Below are 27,076 nucleotides of genomic sequence, written 5' to 3' on the forward strand. Positions count from 1 at the left end.
TGCTGTGATCCTGCACTTCATTCCATCACATCAAGCCCTCAGAGCAGTTGCAGGTAGGCAGGGTGAGGAGAGAGTTCTGGGGAGGATTGAGGAAGAGGAAGCTTGCATTTCCATGTCCAAAGCTGTGCTCCCAGCGTCTGCAACCACGCAGCAGGTGACAGACGTACCCTGAAGCCATGTAGGGGTCTTTATCAGCACTGAAGGACTTCCGATGTGGATGTGTGTGAAGCCCTTCATGTGAGAGTATTTGCTGGATCAGGTTGCTGCAGTGTAAGTGCCTTTGAGGTCTTTGCTGCATTATAGATTTTCTTCTGATGTCTCCCATGCAAATATTTAACCTGTCTGGTTCCTGAGAGCTGCTGAGGCTGTTAAGCGGGTGGCAGGGTGTCTCTGCAGCCTTTCATTTGTTCATACAGAGGCCTCTGTCCTGCTCCCCTTCTCAACCCAAAGTGGGACAGGGAGAAGTGCCATGGGAGACTTGGCACATGTTGATGCACTGAGGGGCCTATGCACTCCAGATCATGTCTTCTTCCCTGTCTGCATCAGCTCAATGAGTAAAAAGCATGGTCAAAAGAAACCTCCTTCAGAGAGGCAGCATTTTAACAGTCTGGGGTACCATGGGGTGCACCATACAGTTCCCTCACTTCTCCAAAGTGGTGCCTTAAAAAAGAAAATACCTGGAGCCTGATGGTGGATCTGCTCTTACTCCTCTCCCCCATGGCCATCCGTTGTAATGATTTGACATACATATCCTATGCTCACTCAAGACAGGCTTGATGAGCTAATTTCAGTGGTATGTGGGTCAGAGCTCTGCCCTCCTGGGCACCAGCCTCATTGATTTTGGTGGTTAGTCCAGATTCCACCTGAATAATTGAGAAGGGAGTTGTATTATAGAAGTTATATCTGTTTTAAATGCTATGGTTTAGAGGAATATACAAGTGTGCAAACAAAACTTGAGGATGCAGCCTAGATTCCCTCACTTGCTCATAGCCTGTGGGCTTTATTAGACCCTCCAGACTTTACCTAATTTTGGCCTTATTCCCTTGTCATTACATCATGAATGTGAAGTGGAGACAGGATCATTCTCTCCTATGTTGTGGTCATGTAAGGGTTTCACATGATTTTGGTTAGGGGGTAGTCCATCTTGAAACAAATTTCAACTATTTGAAATACCCTTGGCCAAGCTGGGGCTCAAACTGAAAGATTCAGCCTTGCCAGAGGGTAGATGATAGTCTCACATCAGATGTGATATATGCTGTGAGCTATGGAAATGCTCTTTGTCTTGGTTCATAGCACCACAGTGACCACACTGGAAAGCTGCTCTCAAATCACACAGACTCTGCTCCCAGCTGCATCGTTCCTCTTCATTAACTGGGAATAGTTTCAAGTGCTGAGAATGGTTTTCCCAACTTTGTAAGTGCATCACTAGGAAACAAGTGCAACAAAATCTGGGTCCCCTCTGAAAGCCTTTTCCCTGAGGATACCTTTTCAGCTGCCTTCAAGGTCTGTGGGCAGCATAAGCGGGTGTAGTTTCTTTGTGGTTCCTTTTGCAGGATTTTCACCTGAAAAGAAGCCCCAAAGCAACAGTGGGTAGACTCCAAGTATCCAGTCCTTCTGCACCTTGCTGGTGTTTTTCCCTTTCATCTCTTTATTTGTCTGAAACTGTCTTGTATTTAGGATTTTGTGAGAGGTACGAGAAGACCTTACACTTCTCAGGTGCCCTCTTTCTCTTTTCTTACCCCCTGCTTTTCTGGCTCCTGTCCTCCCACTCCCAGGAAATATTTGAAAGATAATTTGGCATATTTTCTGCCACCTTCACATATCTCCCTGACTTCATGTTTTCTTAGCTGGAAGATAGCTTTTCAACATACATATGTAATCCTTTTCACCTAGACATGTGAGGAATTCCAATCTCTTCCAGTGGGAGTTTTCAGGAAGGTTTAGGTTAAATGGGCCAATAAGGCAAAAGCATGTAGCAGAAGATCTCACCCTCTAAAGGCATCTTTTCTCTTTGCCTCTTTTTTTTTTTTTTTCTTTCTTTCCTCCCCCCTCCCCTCCCCTTTTTTCCCTTTTTTTCCCCCTGGAAATGTATCTGAATATCTAGCTGTCAAAGAATTTAAACAATAATACCTGATCTGAAGGCTAGAGTGCAGGGCTTTTGGAAACAAAGATTCTAATCTCTCTGTGGTGTATCCAGGGATTAATGGAGCTGGAAGTCAGGTGTCTAGAGCAGCAAACTGCAGTGGGGACACTGCTCCAGCTTGGTGGGATTGTATTTTTTTTTAACTTGAGCTCTCAGTAGAAATTCTTCTGGCTATTCCCTGCTGGTTTTGTTCTGGTTGGAGCATCTTTATCATAGAGACAAGACAGTGAGCCAAGTCCTGTCTACACTAACTTAAATCTTGGTGGTGGTGGCTGAGCTTTTCTCCTGCTACGTGAGTAGGGCAAAAAACCTCAGCAGCCCTTTCTGCTGGGCCACCCTCCATCCCCCAGAAGCTCTTGTTGCAGCATTCAAGGCTGGGATTCATCCATATCAGCTGCTTTTAGCTGACTAGATGTGGTGTTCAAGGTCCGTGCCTGGGCTCCTGGGCAAATTCTGGGAGATGTCTGTTGTAGAAAGGTGAATTAGTTATAAGAGGTGCCTCAGCCTAGAAGCCAGTTGGGCTGTGAACCCAGCTCTAATACTGTAATGATCTTTCTTGTAGGAAGGAGTTCAAGGTTCCATATAAATAGGAAGATATTTCCAGCATTTTAAGACACAGGTGTTTCAGAATTGAATACCTATGGGTGGCCTTAGCCTGTACATCAGTAGCTAGAATTGCAGTGGGGAGCAGGCAGCATCTTCTGAACTTCCTTCTCGCTGCTCCCCACTCCTAGACACTGGGTGCAGGATAGTCTTTGGGGCTCACAGACCTCCTCTGGGCACTGGGATGTGTGCTGGTGTGGGCGTTGCACTGGATGCTTGCCCACCCGCTGCTGCTGGGTCTCGTGCTGTGGCACTATCTTGGGAGGGATCTCAGCACCTACATAACCTTTGCAGCCTGCAGGAAAGGTGACTTCCATTTAGTTCTAAATCATGGCATTATTTTATTAGATCTTTAAACTTTATTTAAATTCTTTATTTTAAAAGGGGGGGGGGGGGGGAAGGTATCATATTTTAATTAGTAGCGGTGTCAAAGGAGACCTAGATTAATTATTTGAAATCACTCCATCCAGATGGTTTTAATTTTCACAGCAGGGAACCGGCATCTTTTTAAGGTGATATTTTTCAAATTAAAATCAGCTTGGATATTACTCATGCTGGCTGCAGAGCGAGGGGGTGGGGAATGTGAGCCAGCGTGCCCCGTGTTTGTCCATCTGAGCTGCCAGCAGGGACCTGTATTGGAGAGGTGTGGGTTGCCAGCTGCCCATCGGGACCGCAGCTCCGTGCTCTCGTGTTGGGGTGTTTTACCAAGGTTAGCTCTTACTTGGGCTGGCCAAACCCAGTTTCTGATATTCAGCATTATTCTCAGCAGCTTTAGTTGCAGTGTGGATGGGGAACGCCTCGCAACTTAGGAACTTGCCACGTCCTGTTCTTGCCTGTGTGCAAGCTGTGGAGCCCTGGCTTGACCCCTTCGGTGGGTGGCCTGGGTCTGTTTGTGTGCCTGGGTGGATTTGACATTCTAGATCTATGTGCAGCTCCTTGGTGCTCTGGGTGTTGGCTGTGGTTCTTGGGCCAATCTTTGGGACAGCTTGTGCTGGCTCTGAAACCTTCCCTCATGTGCAGGCTGCTGCTCTCCTCTGATGCTGACCATTAGCTCATGCAATGAAAAGACCTTTCACTGCCAGCTCTTTAAAGACAGTCCCTCCTTGGCTATTCCCTAGTCTATTAGTGCTGCGTTGCATCTGAGCAGCACCCCTGAACTTCCTGAAGCAGTGGGCATTCGCCAAGCTGTATACCATCTTGGTCAGTCTCCTGTTGAAGACCTGTCTTTGACCCTGTGCCATCTTCCCCCATCCTGTTTTGGTTTATCCTGATATCCCTACTATGATGGGATATTTCTGGTTCACATGGCCTTTCCTCCAGGAAGTGGTCACTGGTTCAGTACCACCTTGGAAGGCATGGAGAGGATACACCCAGTTATTGCTTGCAGGTTGCTCTCCATCACACCCACCCTGATTATGCATGATTGCAGGTAATATTCTGCTCTAATACAGTCATTATCCCACTTGCTGTCTGAAAGAAGCTGTTCTTTAAATATCCCTTGTGATAACAGGTTTAACAGATATATCTGTATAAAGGTAACCTGCTCATAAGTGGAAAACCCTGAGCTTGCATCTGTGCCTGAGCTGTTGAGGGAAAACTCTGTTTAGGGCCCTTGTGAGTTAAAGGTTTGTGATGTTTGCACTGCTGCAGAAGCCAAGAGCTGACTTTACAAGTGGGAAAAATATTAATGCGTTTAAATGAAACAAACTCCTATTTCTATCCCCATGGTAAATCCTTACAGTGAACATATTTGCTCTTAGAGGGTTTTAAAGTTTGAAATATGAATGCCAAAAAGAATGTGACTTTTTGCAGCACAGATCAAACATTCTCCAGAGTTTGGCAAAGGCTATGCTTCTACGGCAAGGCTCAGGTCTTACAAGCGTGAGTATTTCCAGAGCAGGACCGTGGATTTACACTTGCTGACACTTACACATTCTTGCATTGTGTTTTGACCAAGTCTACTCCCTCCCCCTCCATATCAGAGATGGATCTGAACCAAAATGTCCAGTCTGCCTGTTCCTGCCTCTCCAGGGAAATTCCTGGAATCCTAACCTGGAGCATGACTGAAATTCCTGTTCAGATCAGAGAGGGAATAAAATGCTGGATCTGGATGTGCATAGGTTTTTGAGATGTTGAAGGCATGTTACACTTCTGCAAAGAGAGTTGGGTCAGGGCAGGTGGTTGATGAAGATGCCCCAGAAGTCTGTCCTCTGCAGTGGCTCCTGGAAATGCTGCAAAGCAGCTCGGGCCCTAATAAACATGCAAGACACTACAAGACTGGCTATATTTCTCCCAGCTACAGCAGAATTCATGGACCTGGGCTGCCTGAAGCCAATTAATGACCTCCTGGGAACACAGCTAGACATATAGAGGACATCTACACTGTGGATGTTCATCAGACAGAACAAGCAGTGCTGAATTTCTCCTCTGCTAGCTGTTGAGGTGATCTTTAGGAGATCACTGCACTGTTTTGGACCATCAGCATGTGGCTAGACCACTTGTACAGTGTTTGAGGGCTGCTAGCCGTGGAGAAAGGATTTCCATTCTTGTCATGCTAATCTTTTATCTTTATGAGACTAAAATCCACATCCTTGCTTTCCAAGAACCCTCCTGAGGTGCAGAGCATTAGCACTGAACTTGATGAGGTGGTGAGGTCGATGTGGACAGAGGGAGTACAGGTGTGTCTGTGCCTGCTCTCTGATAAAGTGGCAGTGAATCTGGAGCACCCACACAGGAGTCAGGGGACATGTGTCAGATCCACACCTGTGACCAAGCCTGAGTGGTTCCTTGAGTTGTTCTTTTGCAGAGCATCTTAGTGTGGTGTGGTTCAGATAGAGGTAATGGGACAACTTGCTGATGAGCTTTGCACACCCTAACTTATTGGAACCACATTGGTAAACACTTTTTTTTTCTTCTTCCTTTACAAGCCCAGCTTCTAGTGGAAACAGACACTTTTGGCAGTCAAGTCCGGATCAAAGGGAAGGAGACAGACTTCTACCTTTGCATGAACAGGAAAGGCAAGCTAGTGGGGAAGGTAAGTGTTTCCTATTAATTCATTTGTAACATGAGTGTTACCTTCAGCAGCCTCCTCAAGGCTGTAATGATGTGTTTGAGCTTCACCCGTCAGTCTCAAATGAAAAGCAGGATGGAGGGGATGTGGGGTTTGTAAGGCAGCCTGGGTCCTTCCTGAGGCCTGCATCCACAAAATCCAACTCTTCAGCCCGCCCTGGGGTTCTCTGGTGCTTTGGGTGTTTGAGCTTTACAGTTGCCTTGACATGATGTGTCATCTCAGCATCCCAGTGTGGCAGCCATCTCCACGCTAACTTCATTACTTGATCTTTCTTTGGAAATTCAGAGTAAAAGGGCAAGGGGAGAACTGTGTTGGGGAGGCCTGTGCTGGACAGGTTAGTACTAGACATGCTGATGCTGGAGAGGTTCATGCTGGAGGGTCTGCTGCTGGAAAGTGTGGTGCTGATAAGGTTGATGCTGGTGGGTGCTGGGGAGATTGATGCTAATGAGTTTGGTGCTGGAGAGGCTGGTTCTGAGAAGGTTAATGCTGGAGAGGTAGGCAACATAAGGGTCCTTTCAGCAGTGAGCCAGAGGATGGTGTGGCAGAGCTAATACTGGAATCTGAACATCATCCTGGGGCTGGGCCTCACGGTTCTAGCGTTACAGGAATATTTCATTACTTTGGATCTCTGCACAATGGAAGCATGTAACAAATTAAGTGTGTTCACCCATCCAGCTTAACTTCTTTGCTGAAGTCATATTTTTTATGTATTAACTTGGTTTTGTAACTGAGGCAGTTCTTCTGCATTGTTGGCAGCCCTGAAGGCTTGCTAACCAGGCAGGAGCTTGCTCAAAGCGAAAATGCCACCAAAAACTAAACATAAAATAAAATCTCTCAGCCCTCAGAGGCCCTCTCCCCCACTACCCACACTTTGCACCACCAGGAGTTAAGATTTGGCATCGTTATGGCTGTGAAAAAGGGAAGCCGAGTTCTGTTGCGAGTCAACACAGTGAAAGCCACACTCCCAAACAGAAACCAGAAGCCAGCTTGCTCTGATGAAACATTATTTACTTTTGTGGTCCCAAGAGTGACACTTGTGGGACAAGTGCCTTCCGCAGAGAATCCCTCCTGCCACTTCTGCTTTCCTCACGAGCAGTGTGGATGCTTCTGTGGAGCCCCAGCCCATCTGCCAAGCTGCTTTAGCCAGGCAGGAGCATCCAGGATGCTGCTCAGAATCCCTGAGGACCTGGAATTTGGTGCTCTGGGAGGAATGGACCAAAGCAGCTGGTTCTCTCTGCTTCCTGCACTTCTGTGGTGCAGTTATTGCCCTGAATTGTTTAGTCTTTGATAAGGAAATTTATATCTATCTATTTTATTTATTTATTTATTTATTTATTTATGTATTTTTGAATTTATTTATTTTTTAGTTGGATTTAGATGTCTCAGGACATGCAGGTTTGAAGACTGTACTGCCTTTCATTTTTTTTCCCCCCAGTGCCTTAATTTTCCATCTTTTAAATGTGATAATAGCTCTTTCCTGGAAATGTTATAAGGATAGTTTTGTTAATGTCTATGAGGTGCTAGTACCACAGTAATGGTACCACCAGTAATGCTTAGAAACATTCAAATTAGAGTAAAACAAGCATGAAATCTTACCTTCTTTCACACAACCCCAACATGGTCTGGGTTGGAAGAGACCTCTGGATATCATCCAGTGCAATTCCCCTGCTAAAGCGGGGTTGCCCACAGCAGGTTGCCCAGGATCACAGTATTCAAGTGGGTTTGGAATCTCTCCAGAGAAGGAGACTCCACAGCCTCTCTGGGAAGCCTGCTTGGGGGCTCCAGCACCCTCACACCAAAGAAGTTCTTCCTTATGTTTAAATGGAACATCCTGTGTGGAAGCTCACTTGGCACCACTGACAAGAGTCTGGCCCCATCCTCTTGCCCGCCATCCTTTTGCTCTTTGTGAGCATTGAGAAGATGCCACGCTAACCAGCCCCAAATCTTTCAGCCTTTCCTCTCCAGTAGTCCCCTGTCTCTCTTGAGCTGGGAAGCCCAGGTACTGGAAACAATACTCCAAATGTGGCCTCACTAGAGCGGAGGGATAACCTCCCTTAGCCTGCTGGCCACACTCTTCTCAGTGCCCCCCGGGACACCATTGGCGTCCTTGGCCATGAGGGTACACTGCAGCTCACAGTGAATTTGTCATGACCAGCACTCCTGGGTCCTCCTTTGCAGAGCTGCTTTCCAGCAGGTCAGCCCCTAACCTGTACTGGTGCAGAGGGCTGTTCCTTCCCAGGCAATGATCAGCCCTGACCTCAGGGCGGACCAGCAGTTGCACACAGGGCAACCCATGCCCATTCCAGGTCTATGCCAAATGTCCAGGAACATCCTGGCAAAGTCACAGCCTGTCTTTCAAAACCTGTAGTATATTTTGGCAAGATTCATCCTTTGATTTGGCCCCTTGGGCACCAAGGTAGGACAGTTCTTTAGCTTGTCACCTTTCATGCAGTGTAAAGCTTTTGTTGTTGTTGGGGTTTTTTGGTGTGGTGTTCTTTTCTTGATCTGCTTTTCATAAGGTTAAGCTGGCAAATGGCTTGCTATAACAAAAAAAAAGAACAAAAAAAGGAGAAATAATTCTATTCTTGCAAATAGGAGCCTTCCCACCCCAGACTGCTGACAAGTTCACAAGCCAGCTGACCTGAGCAGGAGGGGGTCCAGAGCATGGTGTTTGGAAGGAAAATGTTCCAGACACGTTGCCCATATGAACAGCTTCTCATGAGTAAAGAGAAAAAAAAAAAAGTAAAAATAATAGCATGTCTTCTTGATACCAAAGAGTGTGGTTTTAATTAGTATCATGGTTTCAGCTCTTTTTGTGGCAAGAGTTTGAGGGAATGCTTTTTAGCTTGAACGCTCTAAACAGCTAGTAAACCCCAAGGAAAACGTTAGATAAAAGTTACGCCTGGGCTTATACAAATATTTAAGTTCAGTCTGGGGGTGGAGGGGAATGGAGCCCATAAACTGATTGTTTCATGGTCACCCCGCTATGCTCCTTTGGCAAGAGCAGAGCCATGGGACCAAAGTGGGTCTTTTTCTCTGCTTATTTCCTATTGCCTTACACTGCACAATCCCGAGCAATACCAGCATATGCCATCTGGCTTTGTTCTCCTCAGTCAGCAGTTCTGGATCTCCCCCAGTTGAAAACCTGCTTTGAATTTAGTCCCTTTTGTTTCCCATAATCACCTACAAAGGATATTACAGACCAGAGCAGGTTGTTGTTGTTGTTCTCAGCTGAAACTGGTGACAAATGCAAGAGCTCCAGAGTCTGGGCTCGCTCCCCACCTTGGAGCTGGTTGTGTTGCAGGCGAACAGCCTAACCCTGAGGGCTGAGAAGAGGCTTTTGCCTCTTTTGACTTATTTATCTATCAGAAATTGCACCTACGCCAGCATTTCTGGGCAGAGACCATCTGATGGAGCTTTCTTAGGAGCCCCAGACCTTGTGCTTTCTCCCTTGTTTCATTGTTACTGCATGTGTGCTCACGGCCAGCATTGGCCAAAGGGCTTGGAGGTGTTTTGGGCAGGCTTCTATATTTATTGCCACAGCATGCAACTGCTGAGGTCACTGGCACTCTACGTGCTGCTTATGAAAACTGGAGGCAGGGCAGGTGTTGTAGAAGCAGTGACTTTGCTGCTAAAGATGACCAGCACAAGGGGAAACCAAATCGGATTGTGTTGCTTTGTTAATTGTTGGTGTTATGTGGGAGAAGGCCTGAGAGACATTTAATTTTTATGGGGTTTTTTCCTTAGGAACCTTTCTTTATTATTTTATTTTGCCTGTGGGGATTTTGGTGCCTTTGTGTATACACATGTAATAATTGTAGGTCCTGGGTTTTCAGATTTTCGGGGGTGGAACCTTTAAAGGTCATTGACTTCAACCTCACTGCAGTCAGCAGGGACATTTGCAACTAGAGCATGTTGCTCTGAGCCCCAGACAGCCTGACCTGGAATAGCTTCTTACTAACACACGGGAGAAGGGGACTCTGAAAGGTGCAGCTCTCTTTTCAAGGAGAGGCTCAATATGTCTTGTCCACTTGTGACAAGACATAAAGTGGCTGGCCACCTTGAAGAGAAGAACTCTGAATAGTTGCAACAATTCAGTGTTGGGGGAGAAAGGGAGCCAATGGTCTCTTTGAAGGAGCTCTGAGTTTCTAAGTGTGGTTTTCCTGGGAAGTCCTTCTCTGCTTTTTCTCTCTGCCTCAGCTTTTAAATGTCCAGAGCAAGGAATAGCAGCCTGTGTTGTGAGCAGGTGGCTGCTAATTAGCTTGGCCACCTTTACCTGCTCTTGCTGAGCCTGCCCTTGCAGCAAATGCACGCTCTCTAGAAGTGCAGGAAGCTGTAGAGATATCCTTTCTGTACCCTTTTTAACCCTCTTTCAGGAGAGCCTTTGCAAGTGGTCAGTGATCTCTATGAGATCTAAAGTGGTCAACACCATTGCAAGATGACCAAATCCCTGCCCCTCTCTTCAGGCACTGCTAGGGCTGGTGGCTGGTATATGGTGATGAGAGCACCTCCTACCCCCAGACATTGCAGCCAGGAAATTTTCCATGGTTCTCTCCCAGCCACTCATGTGATCACACAATCTGGTTGACACTGGTGCTCAGGTTGTAGCAGGTGTCTGTAAGGTATTTGTAAGGAAGGGTATTTTCTTCCCCCAAAGAGAATAGACCTGTTCTGGACTGACCAAGGCAGAAAAGAATGGACCTTGGCTTCTTGCAAAGCTGCTAGGTGGGAGGAGGGGCTGCTTGTTGCAGATGGTGGTGAGAGAGACATCAGTTTTTAGAAGCAGGGAAGGTAAGTAATGACTGGAAGGAATCCAGACAGTTTGAGAAGAAAGGGGAAAGAGAAAAAGAGCTAAGCACATCTTTGGTTTGATCCAGAAGTTTCTTCAGAAGATGCTCCAAGCAATTCCACTAATGTTCTTCCATGGCATCAGATGGATTATGTCTTTTCCAGATCCAGCAGCAATATTGTTCCCTGTTGGTTTCATTTTGAGAACAGCTTCATCTCTCAGTGCATTAAGTCACTCTTTGAGCTCTTCCAGGAAGGAGAAGCAGATGGTGGGTACTGGAGCCATCTCAGGGTGGGATAGGACTCAGAGTGCAGGTGGAGTTGGAACAGCATGGTGACTGTCAGTTGTGTGCTGTGGTCCTGTGTAATGCAGCTCCACATAACATAATCTTGATACTGTGAGACTGCAGAAAACTCCTGTACCACTGTACCTGGGATGAAGCCTTCTTCTGAGGCAGGATGGAAAACTCCAGAAACAGGGACAGACTCAGAAAAGCAATAGACAAAATGGGGTCTATCAAAGGTATCATCTCCACCAGCTCTACAGAAAGTGAGAACAGTGAGGTTGTAAACTGAGTAGTCCCTGCTCATCACGTTAGCTCAGCTCCTAAGAATTCAAGTCTGAGAGCATGCAATAGTTTAAAATTGGTGATTTTCCACCAAATCCATGTGCAGACTTGTACCATCTCAAAATCCTCAGTGACCTGGTACACACAGGCTCTCAGAAGATCATTGCACTATACCTGTGTTACTTGGGCATTTTCATCAGTTTGGATTTATTTCTCCCTTCTCTGTGCTTCATGTGGGCGGTGGGAAAAAGCTCTTTGGTGAAAGGTAGGAAGTCTGGGCTGATTGAGGCAGCTGAGGCATTGCTTCAGGTCTCTGAAAGGGAAATCAGGTGCTTTCTGGGACAGTTTTGCTGGCATGTTTGTAGTGCTGAAGCCATCACAAAGCACGGATGAGCAGCCTTGACCTTGTGCCCTCAAACATGGTCCAGCTCCTGGACCAACAAGGCTGTGCCAGGAAAATGTTATCCATGGTGGGGGCTGGAGGTGGCATGGCTCTGCTGACTGCTACCATCTCTCTTCCACCTCTGACCAGCACTGCTGTGCTGATACTACTTATGGCATAGACCTGCATCTCAGATGTGAGATTTTTTCTGGTGTGATAACTGCTTTCCAAGCCAATACATTTCTTAATGTTACCAGAAAGTTGCTCATACCATATGGCAAGGCTCTCTGTATTTTTGCAGGACAACAAACAAATTGTTGCTAGATGCCAGACTGCTCTGGCAGAGCTTTATCACTGATGCCTGCCAGCAGTAGCCTTTAGGGGATAGTTATAATTTGGGGTTGTTTACATTGCAGCTTTAAAATAAGGGTTTTCTTGAAGCGTGTGTGTGTGTGTTTAGTCAGGAAAGTTGGCTAAAAAAACCTCTGACAGCATCAAAGAGTGAAGGCACTCGCTATGGCCCATGCCTGCAGTCTTGGCCCTTTCTTATACCTCTGGTCTTAGAGGAGAAGGAGTAGGCTATGTTGTGGGAGCTCCAGGTGTTTCAGTGGGAGCCATCCTTTGCAGGACAAGGGAACCTACCTGGATAGGAGGTGGCTTCTCCAAAGTCTTGTGTGTACCATTTTTTTTCATCAGTTGGCTTTGGTCAGGGCTGCAATTGAGCTTTCTTGGAAAGAAGCCTTTCAAACAGTGATGGTGGGAAGCCAGTGCCTTGCTGTAAGGCCAAGAGTCTGTTAGAGCTCATCCCCGAGTCTCCTTGTCTCAGACTGAGTTTTATGTCCTTTGTGTGTCCCAGTCCTTCATGTCATTTGGATGTAAATCTTCCCAGTGTCTGCCTGTGCCCAGGGTCTATCTCGACAGCCAAATGTGTTGCAAAGCTGTGGGGAGGTGTGTGGCGAGGGCAGTGGGGCACTGAAGGGTTTTCAGTTTGCAACTCTCATGCCATGGATGAGGTGTTTGCACTCCTCAGCTTGTGTATTTAAACCCATGCCTAACTGTGTCTTGGATTTGGGGCAGAACTTGGAGTTTCACAGGGGTTTGATGCTTATCCAGAATTTTTCCCAGTGTTGCACAGTATTTGGGTTGCTTGACAGGGGCTTGTAAAAACTGAACAATTTTTGGGGCCGAATGCTGAATTTGCAACAAAAACACGACCAGAATTAGTGGGGTGTCAGGTTTAATAGCGTGTGATTTGTGGATCTCTCTGTGACGTGTTCAGCAGTAAACCATTCTGACTTGGCATCTCGTGTGAAAGCAAAACTTGACATGGCTTTTGCTGGATCTCGCTCAGATCTCATTCTGAACTGCAGCCTGGCTCCTCCTACAGAGTGGGGTCGGTCCTTTTTCAAGGGAACTCTTCCCAGGCTTTCATTCCCCTGTGAGTTTGGTTTAGTTTAAGTCATCTAAATAAACTCCTTCGGTGGAACCTGGAGCCAAGCAACCTTGGAGCCTGTCATACTTTGCACAGGGACCTGATCCCAAGCCAGCCTCATGTGTCTGAAAATCTTGAGTCAGGAGCTGCAGGATTGCAAAAGTCCTAAAAGCCATGAAGAGACAAAACCAGCTGTCTTTTGGTAGAGCCATTGGCATCTTCTGCATTCACCTAAGCAGGCTTTTTTTAATTTAATTTTTTTTCCTCCAGCCAGTGGAAAATATTTTGAATAATTGTTCTGAAAAGTTTAAAGCTGAGATCATCACAGGAAGTTCCACTTCAACATGAAGAAGAACTTCTTTACTGTAAGGGTCACAGAACACTGGAACAGGCTCCCCACAGAGGTTGTGGAATCTCCTTCTCTGGAGACCTTAAAGACCTTTCTGGACGCATTCCTGTGCGACCTGTGCTAGATTCTATAGTCCTGCTCTGGCAGGGGAGTTGGACTTGAAGATCTCCAGAGGTCCCTTCCAACCTCTAACATCCTGTGATACTGTGAGATTCTTCTGCAATTAAAAGTGGAAGCTAAAATCAGCCAGCACCATCTTTCAGTCTCAGCCCCCGGATATCATGAGGCTTTTGGTAACGTTGCACAACCTTCCACAACAGCTCCTTTCACATTGCTGGGTATCTGAACCATCACATTCAAACTTATGTGGATGCTGATGGAATTTGTATCTTCTGGATCATTTGTTGCAATTTCAAATCTTTACAGTGCTGGAAATGTGTCAGAAGACTTCCCCAAGGAGGGGTTGCTAGGTGTTACAGTAGGGACGTTGTTATCATGCAGGCTCAGGGTATGTGGGCACAACAATTTGTCATGTTACTTCTCAGTAGGTTTAATGTGCTAAGAGATGGCCAGACCCCAGGTTTGGTGTTACTTGGCTGTTCCAAGAACCCTTGCTCTGGATGGCACAACTGTGTAATGGTTCCCAAGAAGCCACTTATGGTTGAGCCCAGAAAAACTATTTTCCAGCATGGATTGTACCAAGGCTGCCTTGGCAAAAACAAGGATAGGGTCTGATGCTGCTGTGGTTCCTTCAGCTTGGTAGGAGTTTGTGTGAGCTCAATGGGCCTTTGCAGCCTTAATATTTTCTGTGAGCAATGGGCCTTGTCCTGCTTCTGTGTTTGTGATGATTTGTTTACAGCAGTGCTTTGCACTGAAGTTTCTCTGGAGGTAGGGAGGGGAGAATGATGTGAATGAGATGAATTTTGTGGAAGAATCATAGAATGGCTTGAGTTGGAAGGGACTTTTAAGATCATCTAGTTCCAAACCCCCTGCTAGGGGCAGGAACACTTTCCACTAGACCAGATTGTTCAAGGCCTCATCCAGCCTGGTCTTAAACACTTCCAGGGAGAAGGCATCCACAATTTCTCTGGCCAACATGTTCAGTGCCTCACCACCCACATAGTAAAGTACTTCTTTCTAATGTCCAATCTAAATCTACCCTGTTCTAGTTTGAAACCACTGTTCCTTGTCCTCTTACCTCATGCTCTAATAAAACATCTCAGCTTTCTTGCAGACCTCCTTCAGGTAGTGGAAGGGCACTCTTAGGTCTCCCTGAAGTCTTCTCTTCTCTAGGCTGAATGGACCAAACTCCCTCAGCCTGTCCTTGTAGGAGAGGTGCTCTCCAGCCCTCTGATCATCTTTATGGCCCTCCTCTGGATGGACCCTGTCCACCATATCCATGTCCTTCTTGTATTGATGACTCCAGAGCTGGATACAGAAGTTTTGCTGCTTTGTTGTGGTATGGGATGGCAGGTGGCTGATACTGTTTGTGCAGGGATATTAGAGGCAGTTTTGAAGATCTGTGTGCAAAGCCCTGATGCATTAAGTGTTCACTCTAAAATGAAGCAAAAGGTCATTTATCCTTTTATTTTAGAAAATAAATGTCTTCCCAATACTGATTTTATGCTGGAGAGTCATAGTTGCTCGGCTCAGGATGCAGGCATTGACCCTTTATCTCCAGGCTATGTCTGGTCACCAGAGAGCTGTGTAACAAGTTGATGGATTTCTTGTGATTGCTTTTTGAGGAAACTTCATGTTTTCCTCCATGTATGCCTAAGAAGCACCAAGTCTCCCTCAGATTGGAGCTTTGCACAGTCAAGGTTCACACTGCAGACCGAATGTGTAGCTTGACCTTTAAATCTTTTTCTTATCCCATGGCTGGCAGTTGTATATTCCCTTCCAGGAAAAGGAACACCTTCTTGAAAGCTAGGTGATAATTTAATAAAATCCTTTCTATGTTCAAGGAGCAAGTGTCACCATGAAGCTGCTAACATCCTGTCCCCTGTGTTTCTTGGTAGCTGCACCTGCGTGTCACGTTGGAATTTTTTCAGTTCCCTAAGGTTAAATGATAACTAAAATTATTGAGAAGGGATCCTTGAGCCCTGGACATTCCTCACCCTGTTTGGATGGAGGGGGTGTGCTGTATGTGTCTTCTGTTGATAAGTATTGAGTTGGATTTAATTGCTTTCCTAAGATCATCTTATGTCCAAAGTGCAATTTTGGTTGCTCTTGAGTGTCTCTAAGATGATGGTGATGCCTCTTCTAGACATTACTTTGCAAATACATGGATGTATTTATTTTGCAAGAAGGAGCAATGTGGTGCAGTCCTGTCTTCATCATGTGTATCCAGCTGTGATGCACAATCAGGTGGATTCTCTTCTTCAGGAACTGTTTCTACTTGACTCTCAGCCTGATTTTGGAGCTGAAGTGAGAACAGAGGCTGTCTCTGAAGTGGAGAGTAAAATCTATGCTCCAACAATAGCAAAGGACAGTCCCTTTGATATGGCCATTACAATTCTGTGTTTAACATCAAGGAAAAGTAGATCTTGCTTAAATACATTTTTGTTCTTGACCTTTTCTTAACTTGTCTTTTGGGTACTTCAAGATAACTAAGTTTTCCTAAGGGAGGGTAGGTCCTGAAAGCCTTGCATTTGTTGTATTCAGATAGAAGCCTGTTGTTCACCAACTGGAACAATCCTGGCTGATCATTTTTTATGGGTGGCACTTGATTTGATCATGGATTTCTATATTTTCTTAGTAATATGATTTGCCATCCTGCAGACAGTCAATGACCTTTCTTGGTTCCAAACGCCACTGATTTAAACTTGTCCCAGACAAACTGCTGTCATTGCCAGAATGTTGGCAGAATGAGATTGCATTCATCTGAAATGAAGAGGTTTTCCTCCCCCTTTATTTCACCCTAGTGAAGCTACATTTGGAGTATTGTTTCCAATTCTGGGCTCCCCAGTTCAAGAGAGACAGTAAACTACTGGAGAGAGTCCAGCAGAGGCTACAAAGATGCTGAGGGGCCTGAAGCATCATTCTGAGGAGAACAGGCTGAGAGCCCTGGGGCTCTTGAGCCTGAAGAAGAGCAGCCTGAGAGGGGTTCTCAATCTCAGTAAGAACAAGAGTTAGAAAAGCAGAATTTTTGGATGGAAGGTTGAAGGAAATGACATTTTTCAACCATTATTTTCCTCCTGTGGTTCCTGGAGCTTGTGTCTGGCACAAACAGGGACAGGGCTCTGTGAAGCTTGTAGATCCCATCCCACATGTGCCCATTTATTTTCACATGCTCTCAGGAGAGATGAGATGGACCCTCAGAGCATCTGGGCAGGTGGGCACAAGCATGGGCAATGCTGATTTGAAACTGGGCCTCCAAATGGAGATGTACTCTCTTTGGAGGTTCTCTTCTGTGTGGGTTTTGTGTTACTTCCCCTGATCATGAATGCACTTAGATGTCCTCTATACATAATTAACCTCCCTGCTGTGCTGGCAGACACTTTTATTGAACTGCCCATCATGACTCCTAAGTATTTTCCTCAGAGGATTGTGCAGGTTCAGAGGGCAGAGAGCTGAAGGAAACATTCATGAAGCTGAGTAACTCTTGGCAGTTATAGATGTGGCTTCCCTGATTTAAAGCCCAGTCGAGGAGCAAGAATGTGCATTTGGGTCAAGAGGTGTCTCTGTGGTCAGGATGCCTTGCCATAAATCCAGGATGCTGAGCATCAGGATGCTTATGAGGATCTGTGCTGATAATGCTTGTAAAGTGGACGAGATGGCCGGCCCCAGCTTACCAGCAGCCAGAGCACTCAGCTGTGCTGCTGTGAAGGAAGTTGTATCTCCTACAGCATTGTTGGATCTGTTAGCTCCTGTATCCACCTTGTCATCGTGCTTTCTGACCTACCTTTAAAAGGTTTACATGTGAAGGGGGAGAGATGGCAGTGCTAAAAGCTGTGGCATTAACACAGGCCCTGCCATAGTATCTTTCTCTTAGGATTTTCCAAGCCGTGGGGGAGTCTGGAGGAGCTTCTCAGCGTTGCCTGTCTGACTTGGAGTTGAGCTTGTGCAAAACCACAGGGAAGTGACATGCTTCCTGAAAGTCGTATGTCACTAGATACTGGCTGTGTAAACATTTCTGGGGCTTCATATGGGTTGTCAGTGGTGCAGGATACACCAGCTCTTGGTCTTCACCTGAGGATGCTTCAGGAATGGCTTACTGGGGCTGCCAAGCCACACCATCTCCTGATAACCCAAACCTTGCCTTGCTGCTACTGCTCTGAAATTTAGGAAACACAGGGCAGGATTTCTTCTGTATAGTGAGTGCAGTGTGTGAATCTAACAGTGCCAACATGGGAGGGAAATCTCAACCAGCCCTTTGAACTCAGGCTGAGCTCAGGGGCTGTGTCTCACACCTGGAGGTACCCTGAGATCCAGCACAGTGGGGTACCACTGCTCAGGAACTCCCTCTGACTGTCTGTCTACAGAGGCAGGTACAGGGCTTCCAAAGGAGGCTGTTCTCGGGGCTTTTTCTTGCAAAAGCACACCTTTTGGAAACCTTTTACTTGAGCAGTAGCTTTCCCTGCTCCAGAGTTTTGCAGAAAAGGAGGCTTGCTTTCCTTGCTGAGGGAAGTGCTCCCACTTGTACAGAGGGCTGGTATCATCACAATTTGACTTCAAGCCTGGGCACTGAACCTGCAGAAAGGTGATAATTGGACAGGAGAGTCATTTCTGTCTCACTTGAAAGGCTGAATATGGCTGTGCCCTGTGCCAGGCCAACATTCCTGGGTCATCGCAAGTGGGTTTTGTAGGGTTTGGTGTTTGTTAGTATTTGCAGCACATCACTAGCATGTTCAGTCCCCTTACCCAGAGAGCTTCTAATTGCAGCATCGTTTGAGCAGGGGGGAAGCGTTTTAACAGGAGCTTAGCTAACAACAGCTTAACACAGCATCACTCGTGAGGCTTAATTTGTGCCCTGATCTTTGCAAACAGAGAAACCTTTCAGTCTTGGAGGCATCTCTCCCCACACCGCGGTGTTACCCGAGCTGCTTATTGTTGCCATAAAAGCCGAGTGAAGTTTGGATTTGCTGGTGCCCACTGAGCCAGATTTGTGAAGCATAAATGAGAAAACCTGCCCCAGCCTCCCTTTCCCATAAAAAGCAGCTCAGGTGGCTTCAGTGTGGCCAGCTAATGGGGGGAAGGTGGAGGCGGCCGCTGCACCTGCTAATGCTTTGGCTGGGGCTAGTGGCACAGAGGCTGCCGCGAATTCCCCCTGAGCAGCAAGCTGTTGGTGGCAGGAATGCCTCGCTCCGAGGAGCGCTCCTGCTACGACAACAAAGAGCCCTTTGATCCTTTCCATTTGGAGAACTTAAAATGAGAAAGCCAAACTACAATGAGACCAAGTTGGGTCATAAAAAAGGAGAGCAGGAGCACCAAAGCGCTCTGGAGTGTAATTGTAGAAGCAGCAAATGCTTTGGCACTTAATTCTGCTTTAGTGTCAGTTCAGCGTGTTTCACGTTTAGTACTGGCGAGCCTGTCGCCAAATGCTCTGCACAAACAACCCACTGCTGCTCCTCAGCAGCCTCAGGGCACATGGAGAGCCCCTAGCTCCAGCTCAGCACCTTCAGCTCTGAGCTCTTCAGCTGCACATGGGGTGGAAATGGCCCATGATGTATAAACAATCCCATGCTTGAGATGTTCCTTTCAGGAGGGGGAGCCTTGGCTGCCTGCTGCTGCTCAAGCCTGGCTCTGTAAAGGCACTGGGACCACTGGAGTGCACAGCTTTGTCACTGGGCAGCAGCTCTCTGTATCCAGGGCTGGTCTCCAGTTCTTATTTACAGGAGATCACCATCCAGTGTGAACTGAACAGGCTGGAGGAGCTGGGCAGAGGATAACCTTATGAAGCTCAAGAAGGGCAAGTGTAGGGTCCTGGACCTAGGGAGGACAAACCCCCTACAACAGTACAGGTGAGGGGCTGACCTGCTGGAAAAATGACTTGGGAGTGCTGATGGACAACAGGAAGACCATGAGCTAGCAATGTGCCCTTGTGGCCAAGAAGGCCAATGGCATTAGTGATGGAGTGCATCAGTGTGGCCAGCATGTTTCCCCCTCTAATCTGTCCTGCTAAGGCCTCATCTGGAATATTGTGTCCAGTACTGGGCTCCCCAGTTCAAGATGGACAGGGATCTGCTTGAGAGGGTACAGCAAAGGGCTACAGAAATGATCAGGGAACTAGGACAGTCTTATGAAAAAAGGCTGAGGGACTTGGGGCTTTTTAGCCTAGAGAAGAAAAATCCAAGGGGAGATCTTAACACTTAAAGAGTGGGTGACAGGAGGATGGGGCCAGTCCTTTTTCAGAGGTGCCTGGTGACAGGAGAAGAAGTAATGAGTACAAACTTGAGTATAGGAAGTTTCATCTAAATGTGAGGAGGAACTTCTTTACTTGGAGGGTGGTAGAGCATTGGAACAGGCTGCCCAGAGAGGTGGTGGAGTCTCCATCTCTGCAGTCACTCAAAGGCCCCCCGGACATTGTGTTCCTGTGAAACCTGCTGTAGTTGGACCTGCTCTGGGAGGGGGGGTTGGACTGGATGAACTCCAGAGATCTCTTCCAACCTCTTATCATTCTGTGATGCCCTGACATGCTCCATCAGAGTAAGTGCTTAGTGCTCCTCGGGCTTTATGAGTGTGGCTGTGCTTTCCCTCACCTCTGCAAAGCCAAAGGTGGCCATTACATCAGGCATTTTTTAAAGGCATTCACCAGTAGTCTGGCCAACAGTCACCACATCTTCCCACAGCTATTAGAAGTGTGTTTAAACAAAAAAATACTCCCAATTATTTCTCTGCAAAGAACTGAGCTGCAAGTTGTCACCTCCACGGTGGCATGGCCTTGTCATGAGCCCAGGCAGCAGCCATCAGGGGAAAATGGGTTATTTAGAGGTGGAGGTGCTGACTTAAAGAGAGCCCTTGCCTTTTGCTCTTTTACTCCTCTGAGCAGGGAGCTCAGCTGGAGCTGCTGCCTGTGGGACTGTCAGAGAAAAATGCAGGAGCAGCTTGTCCCCCAGGACTGCAAAGCCCCTCTGCCTGCCCTGCTCTGCGAAGTGATGGGGATGCAGGGCTGGATGTGGGTCCTCCTGCATAATGGGGCAGTGCCATTACACCAGGCCAGGTGTAATGGCACTACTCCAGATCAGGTTGTTTGGGGCTCTGAGCACCCTGCTCTAGTTGCAGATGTCCCTGCTGACTGACCTTTAAAGGTCACTTCCAACCCAAACCATTCTATTCTGAGTCTATGATTCTCTAAACCTCCACATTTTGAAGGGCAAGCACTCAGCAAGGTGCATCCTGACAGCTAAGTATGTGTGAAATGTGGCTTGGCAGCATCTCCCAGCTGACGCTGGCAGCAGAGGGTGCAGCCCCATGTTGACAGCAGCATTTGCACTGGGAGCTCCTGGGGAAGGAGCAGCAAGCGGCCGGAGCAGGGAGTGATGCTTGCCTAAAGCTGTCTCCCTTTTTGTCTTCTATCCTTCTCTCTTTGGAGTGAGGTGATGAGTGACCCACCCAGTGTGTTGTCATTTAAATAGGGACAGGATTAGATCTGAAGTGCTGGGCTCCTGGTGAAAACAAGGTGACACCTCCAAATTGTTGAAAACCGTTATAAATTGCTTTGTTCCCTAATAGATCACCAGCTCTCCATGGTATAGGGAATGTGAGTGATTTATTCTGTTAGGGATTAGAACAGCTGCCGTAAAATCATCTTGTAATTATTTGGAAATAATTTGTCTGCCTCTGACGTGTCTTAGCATGGACAGGAATGCTCTGTTTGGGGAAGTGAGGGCCTTATCCTGCTTTATCTCGAGGTACTTGTAAATGTTACTGTAATTTCATGTTATCAAATCATTTAGCTCTTCCTCTTCCAGAATGAAGTTATTTTATCTCATGCACCTTGTTTACTTCAAATTAGCCCTGAGGTTGGCCTGAAGTTGCACCTTGTTATTCCTCCACCTCCTGTCTCCGTCTTAGGCTCTGTCGGCAAATTTGAAGGTATAAGTAAATACTTTTTTGTTATTAATAGAATAACTTCCCGCTTCTACACACACTCTTTCTTTTCATTCCAGTCTTCATTTTCCATGAGAAACTGACATTGCAATACAAGCAGAAACCTCCCAAATTGCAAGAAAACGCCTTAATTCTCCTAGCAACAAGGTCAGGGCTCAGATCCAGGACCTTTCCATGAGCGCGGGGGGAGCAGCCCTTCCAATTACCTGCTCCCCCTGCGGTACGGATCCGGCTGGTTCAGCAGCACCTGGGTTTGGGTGGATTTGAAACTCAGCCATGGTATTGTTTAAAAAGTCTCCATTCACTGGGGAAGGGTTTGTAGTGGGCTGAGCCCTGAGCAACCTGGGGCTGGTTTTATGGCTTCCCATTGAAACCTGGTGGAACCCCACAGTGTTGACTGATTTCCCCCTTCCCCACTCATGTGGCTTTGATCAAACCCAGGGCTTGGAGAACAACCCCCCCAGGAACTGGAACCACTGAGCTTTGCCCAGTTCTGTCGTTCATTAAAGTGTTTGTGAGCTTCCAGTTGTAGATGATAGAAAGAGGACCTTTGTGCCTAGCCCAGGATGGAGATTGCTGGTCCTGGTGGCAGAAGCTTTGTCCCTGTATAGGAGAACATGGACCTCGGATTAGCATGTCTGATGCAGAAGTTGCTGTGATCTTCCTGTGCCCTCTTAATGAGACCTACTCAGGGTAACAAAAGCCTTTAGGTGCATTAACGATTATAGGGTAAATGTCACATATTACTGGAGGATTGAATTCAAGCTCTGCTGGTATTAAGCCAGGAAGGGATGGCTGGTCATGGAGGCTGGCAACGACAGAGCTTTTACCCTTGTTTCATGCATGACTCCAGCCTGGGTTGTTGTGCCTGATGGTTCTTACAACTCTATTTATGGTTATTTGGGGATTGGAGGTGTGGGGAAGCCTGAGCCAGCTCAGCCCAAAGGGTTTCTCTCCTGTCCCATGACCCCTGGCCTTCCCACAGACTGTACCAACCTTAGCTGTGATTGTGCAAGATGTTTTAGGAAGGTTTCTAGGAAACAGCAGGCTGGCCTAGCCTTGGGAAAAGGGTGTCAAATACATAGGGCTGATCTCCTTGCCCAAAGGAACCCCTGAGCAAAGTCACTGCAGCCTGGGACTGACCAGTGCTGCAGGTGTTGCGTGGTCCTGCTGCTGTGGCTCTTCTGTCCCTCCAGGGATGGGTAAAATGCAGCTGGGTTGGGCTAATACTATGATAGAAATCCTTCTTTTAGCTTTGCTGAGACTCAGATTAAGTCCTGTATGATGTTCCTATTGTGCTTATTCCTGTCTTGAACCCATAAAACACAAACTGCTGGTGCATACAACAATGTGATGTTCTAGGTGTAGCATCAGTAACTCAGCAGTTAAACAGCAAAACATTTTCTGGTGGAAGATTATAGGTGAGAAGAATGTCCTCTGTGCTGAATGACTTAAGGATGTTTTTGTGTGATGCTGCAGCTCCCTCCCATGTTGCGTGTACTATATAGAGTCCCAAATCTATCCCAAGATCCATGTGCTACTGCATTCAAAGCCCAGCTCTGGATCTGTTTGTCTAGATCTCCACACTGAGCCAAACTCTGTCAAAGTCTGAGCCAAACTCAGTGGCTGCATCAGGAAAGGAGTCACAGCAGGGTGGGCAATTTGCTGCAGGGTGATTGGGGAGCAGCACCTATTCTCAGGAGGTTTTGGCCTCCAGTTCTGTGCTGATCTTGGCTCTCTCTGTGAGGAGGAAAGTAATTTAGGGACATAGAAGCCTAAGGCAGATTCTTGTGCTTTGGGTGGCTTTTTTTAGGTTGCAGATTGAAATGACAGGATAGAGGAAGTACTGTGTCCTCTCTGCCACCAGAAATGAAACCCACTTGCAAGCAAATATCTTCCCTGAGACATGTAAAATCAGGCACTTGTGTCACACTCTCTGGCAGTGGATCTGGGGTGGGTTGGGTGGCTGAGAACTCTGCCATGTAGTCCTCCAGCTGCCATCACATTGGGATGCTGGTGGGATGCTGTCCCATCCAGGGAGCTGCTCCAGCATGGGAACAGCCCTTTCTGCTGCTGCCGTTTCTCAGGGATGTGAGTTGGAGCCAAGCCTGGGGTGTGCAACATGGGGCTGAAGGAACTGCTGGCTTCAGGGCTGTCCCAGGGATCGGGCTGGGATTAGGGACCTCAGTGCCTCCAGCACCCCTCTGCTCATCCCCAGAGCTCCATGCATGGATTATTTGCCAGGTGTTGTGCTCAAGATGCTTTGGGGGAGTTTTCAAAGTGCTGGGAAGGCTTAGTCTAAAACTTGTAACGATTTTAGAGGGATTTGGGTAGTTATGGACACAAGCCCATGAGGTATTTTGGAGAACATATCAAAAGTGAGCAGTGCAAGGGGAAAGGCTGTTGTTGGGCCCTTGGAAGATTCTGATTTTTTTTTAAGTTTCTTCTGATGAAGTATGATGTTTCCCTGGCAGGAGTTCAGCTCATCCTCCTTCCCTAATGGAAAAAGCAAAGCAAAATGTCTCACTTTGCTTGCCGCTGAAGGAGCTGGACTGGGCAAAGCCAACTGCTGTCTTTGAAAAATCTTTCTGTCCTCGGACAGGAGCGTTTAAAAGAAAAAATAATAATGAAATGATGACCTCATGCTTTCATCCTCTTTTTTTTTTTCCCCTTAATCCTTTCTATTTCAGCAGATGATGGTTACTTGCTCCGATTAACAATGTTTGAACCAAACCCAAGATCCAGATGTGACGATTTTAGTGATGCCAAATGGGGTTTTGCACACTGAGTTTGCATTTACATAACTCATTTCCCCCTTCCCCCCCCCCTTTTTTTTTTCTTCTCCCCTTTCAGCCCGATGGCACCAGCAAGGAGTGTGTCTTCATCGAGAAAGTTCTAGAAAACAACTACACGGCACTGATGTCAGCAAAATACTCAGGCTGGTACGTTGGATTCACCAAAAAAGGGAGGCCGAGGAAAGGGCCCAAGACCCGAGAAAACCAGCAAGACGTACATTTTATGAAGAGGTACCCAAAGGGGCAAGTGGAGATACAGAAACCTTTCAAGTACACAACAGTCACCAAGAGGACTAAGAGAATACGACCCACCAACCCCAGTTAAAACCGGACAAGAACGGTGTCACCATCACGAACCACACGAAAAGAACAAAACCAAACCCCGACCCCACCAACAAACAAATAGAATAAAAAAAAATAAATAAAAGGAAATAATAATAATTAAAAAAAAAACAAAAAACAAAAAAAAACTGCACCAGAGGAATATTTTTACATTAAAGATAAGGAAGAAGCTCTATTTTTGTACATTGTGTTTAAAAAAAAAAAAAAAAAAAAAAAGGATAAAAAAATAATAAATGCATAAAAAAACAAACAAACATTAATAAAAGACTAGATGGCAAACGCTGGGGAAAAGCTGTTAGGGATTTATTGTGACTTGAAAACACAAAACGAACTGCTCTATTTAAATTGACTTCTTGTTGTTGATGACACACACAGGTGCTTATTTTGCCTTTTTTATTGTTGTTGTTGTTGGTTTTTTTTGTTGTTTTCTTTTTTTTTTGTTGTTTTTTTTTTGTTTGTTTTTTGAAAGGACAACTTTACAAGCAGATCCCCAGAGGAAAAACAAAACAAGCAAAACAAAACAAAAAACCCAAGCAAAGCAAACCAAGCAAAGCAAACCGAACCAAGCGAAGCAAAGCAAAACAAAACAAAGCAAAACAAAACAAAACAAAAAAGAAAAGTCATTGTTAAAAGCAACAAAAGAAAACCAAAGAAAACCAAAGTTCTTTCCCAAAGTTACCGAGACCCTGCCCTGCAGTGCGCCGGTTTTGCAGTCATCTATTTATTGTCTGCTGCACGCCGGCCCCGCGACAAGATGGTTTGTGCCGCAGTGATTGAGTTCCCGTGGAGTTCTCGACGCGTCGATCTTCTGTAACCTTTCTGACGACATAAGGTGTCACGGCTCCGTGATCCTGCATTATGCTCAGTTCTGGAGAATGCTGCTAAATACATTCAAGTGACTACAAGATGACCTAGTACACCAATGATAAGGGAATATTTTAAAACCAGCTATATTATATATATTATATATATATAAGCTATTTATTTCACCTCTCTGTATATTGCAGTTCCATGAACCAAGTATTACTGCCTCAACAATTAAAAGAAAATTATTTAAAACACATGTACTTTGTTGTTGTTGTTGTTGTTGTTGTTGATACTTCTTTCCTCTCCCTGAGGAGTGGTTTTCTTTTAATGCTTGCTTATTGTTGATGTGAGGGCAGCAGGACATGATAGGGATTGGTTCCCCACTCTAAACTTCATTGCTAATTCATAGGTACATAGAATGGTTTGAGTCGGAAGGGACCTTAAAGGCCACCTAGTTCCAACACCCCTGCCATGGACAGGGACGCCTTCCACTAGCCCATGTTGCTCAAGGCCTCATCCAACCCGTCCTGGAACATCTCCCGGGTGGAGGCATCCATGACCTCCGTGGGCAACCTGTTCCAGTGTCTCACCACCCTCACTCTAAAGAATTTCTTCCTAATCTCCAGTTTAGATCTCCCCTTCTCAAGCTTCAATCCATTCCCTCTCATCCTCTCACTACAAGCCCTTGTAAAAAGTCCCTTCCTGGCTTTCTTGCAGCCCTCTTCAGGTACAGGAAGGCCACACGAAGATCTCCCCACAGCCTTCTCTTCTCTCACAGGGAGGAAATGTCATGAGGCTTGATCAGGGGGATAAGAATGAGAGACCTATGAGGGTGGTGAAATACTGGAAAGGTTGCTCAGGGAGGTGGTGGAGACCCCATCCCTAGGACCATTGCAGGTCAGATTGCTTGGGGATCTGAGCAACTTGCTGTAGTTGCAGATGTGAGTCCTTCCCCATCATGGGGCAGTGGCATTGCACCAGGCCAGGACATTCCTGCACAGCTCCCAGGCTTTCCAGAACTCTGTTTTAAAGAATCAGTTCAAAATGCAGAGGTGGGAGACGCCCCATCCCTGGAACCATCTCAAGTCAGGCTGTTTGGGGCTCATGAGCACACTGCTCTAGTTGCAGATGTCCCTGCTGACTACAGTGGGGTTGGACTAGATGTCCTTGAAAGGTCTCCTCCAAACCATTCTGTGATTCTATGTTTCTGTGATTTTTCAAGTGCTGGAGTTAAATTTGCTACTTTTCAGTCCAATGAATATTTCCTAAAGCTTTGGCCAAACAGAAAGTAAACTGGAAAATGAGCATCTGACTCAATTAACACGTACTTACGTATGGCTTGTGTTTCCTTCACTGGAGGTTTTGAGAGGGGCTGTTTGTTTTAGCTGTTTAATTCAATATTGGATCTTTTAAAACTTATCCTCAAGCCACACAAATCCCTCTCCCCTGCCTTGCAGAGTTCTGTCTGTTGATGACTTGCTTTCCTGGTCAGTGCAGCCAACTTTCCTCCCAAGTGTTTAGCACAGGGTATGGATGATGTTGAAGCCATGCATATATGCAAGGCATGAACCTGCCTATATGGACTGACCTCTGTGGTGGTGATGGGGTAAGACAGCAATAAATAGAGGGAGAAAAAGAAGTCAGATGAAATAACTGACCTCAGCTTAGCCCAAGGGAAGCTCTAATGAGATGCTCACTTGACTTTTCTCTTCTCTCTGATGCTACCGTCCTTGATTTCATCCAA

General features: G+C 46.4%; 1 protein-coding gene across 1 annotated transcript in view; it reads left to right on the top strand.

Moving 5' to 3' along the window:
* The window catches only part of FGF18 (fibroblast growth factor 18), a 76,855-nt gene extending 51,305 nt beyond the window's left edge, over positions 1-25,550 (top strand). The window contains exons 4-5 of the mRNA XM_068147919.1: positions 5,674-5,780; positions 24,242-25,550. Of these exons, the coding sequence (XP_068004020.1) occupies positions 5,674-5,780; positions 24,242-24,508 (374 nt within the window). The 3' untranslated portion in view covers positions 24,509-25,550. The remainder of the gene's footprint in view (positions 1-5,673; positions 5,781-24,241) is intronic.
* The last annotated feature ends 1,526 nt before the right edge of the window (positions 25,551-27,076 follow it).

This window comes from Melanerpes formicivorus, unplaced genomic scaffold, assembly GCF_026170545.1.
Source record: "Melanerpes formicivorus ecotype bairdi unplaced genomic scaffold, bMelFor1.0.p_v2 SCAF_2, whole genome shotgun sequence".
NCBI lineage: Eukaryota > Metazoa > Chordata > Aves > Piciformes > Picidae > Melanerpes > Melanerpes formicivorus.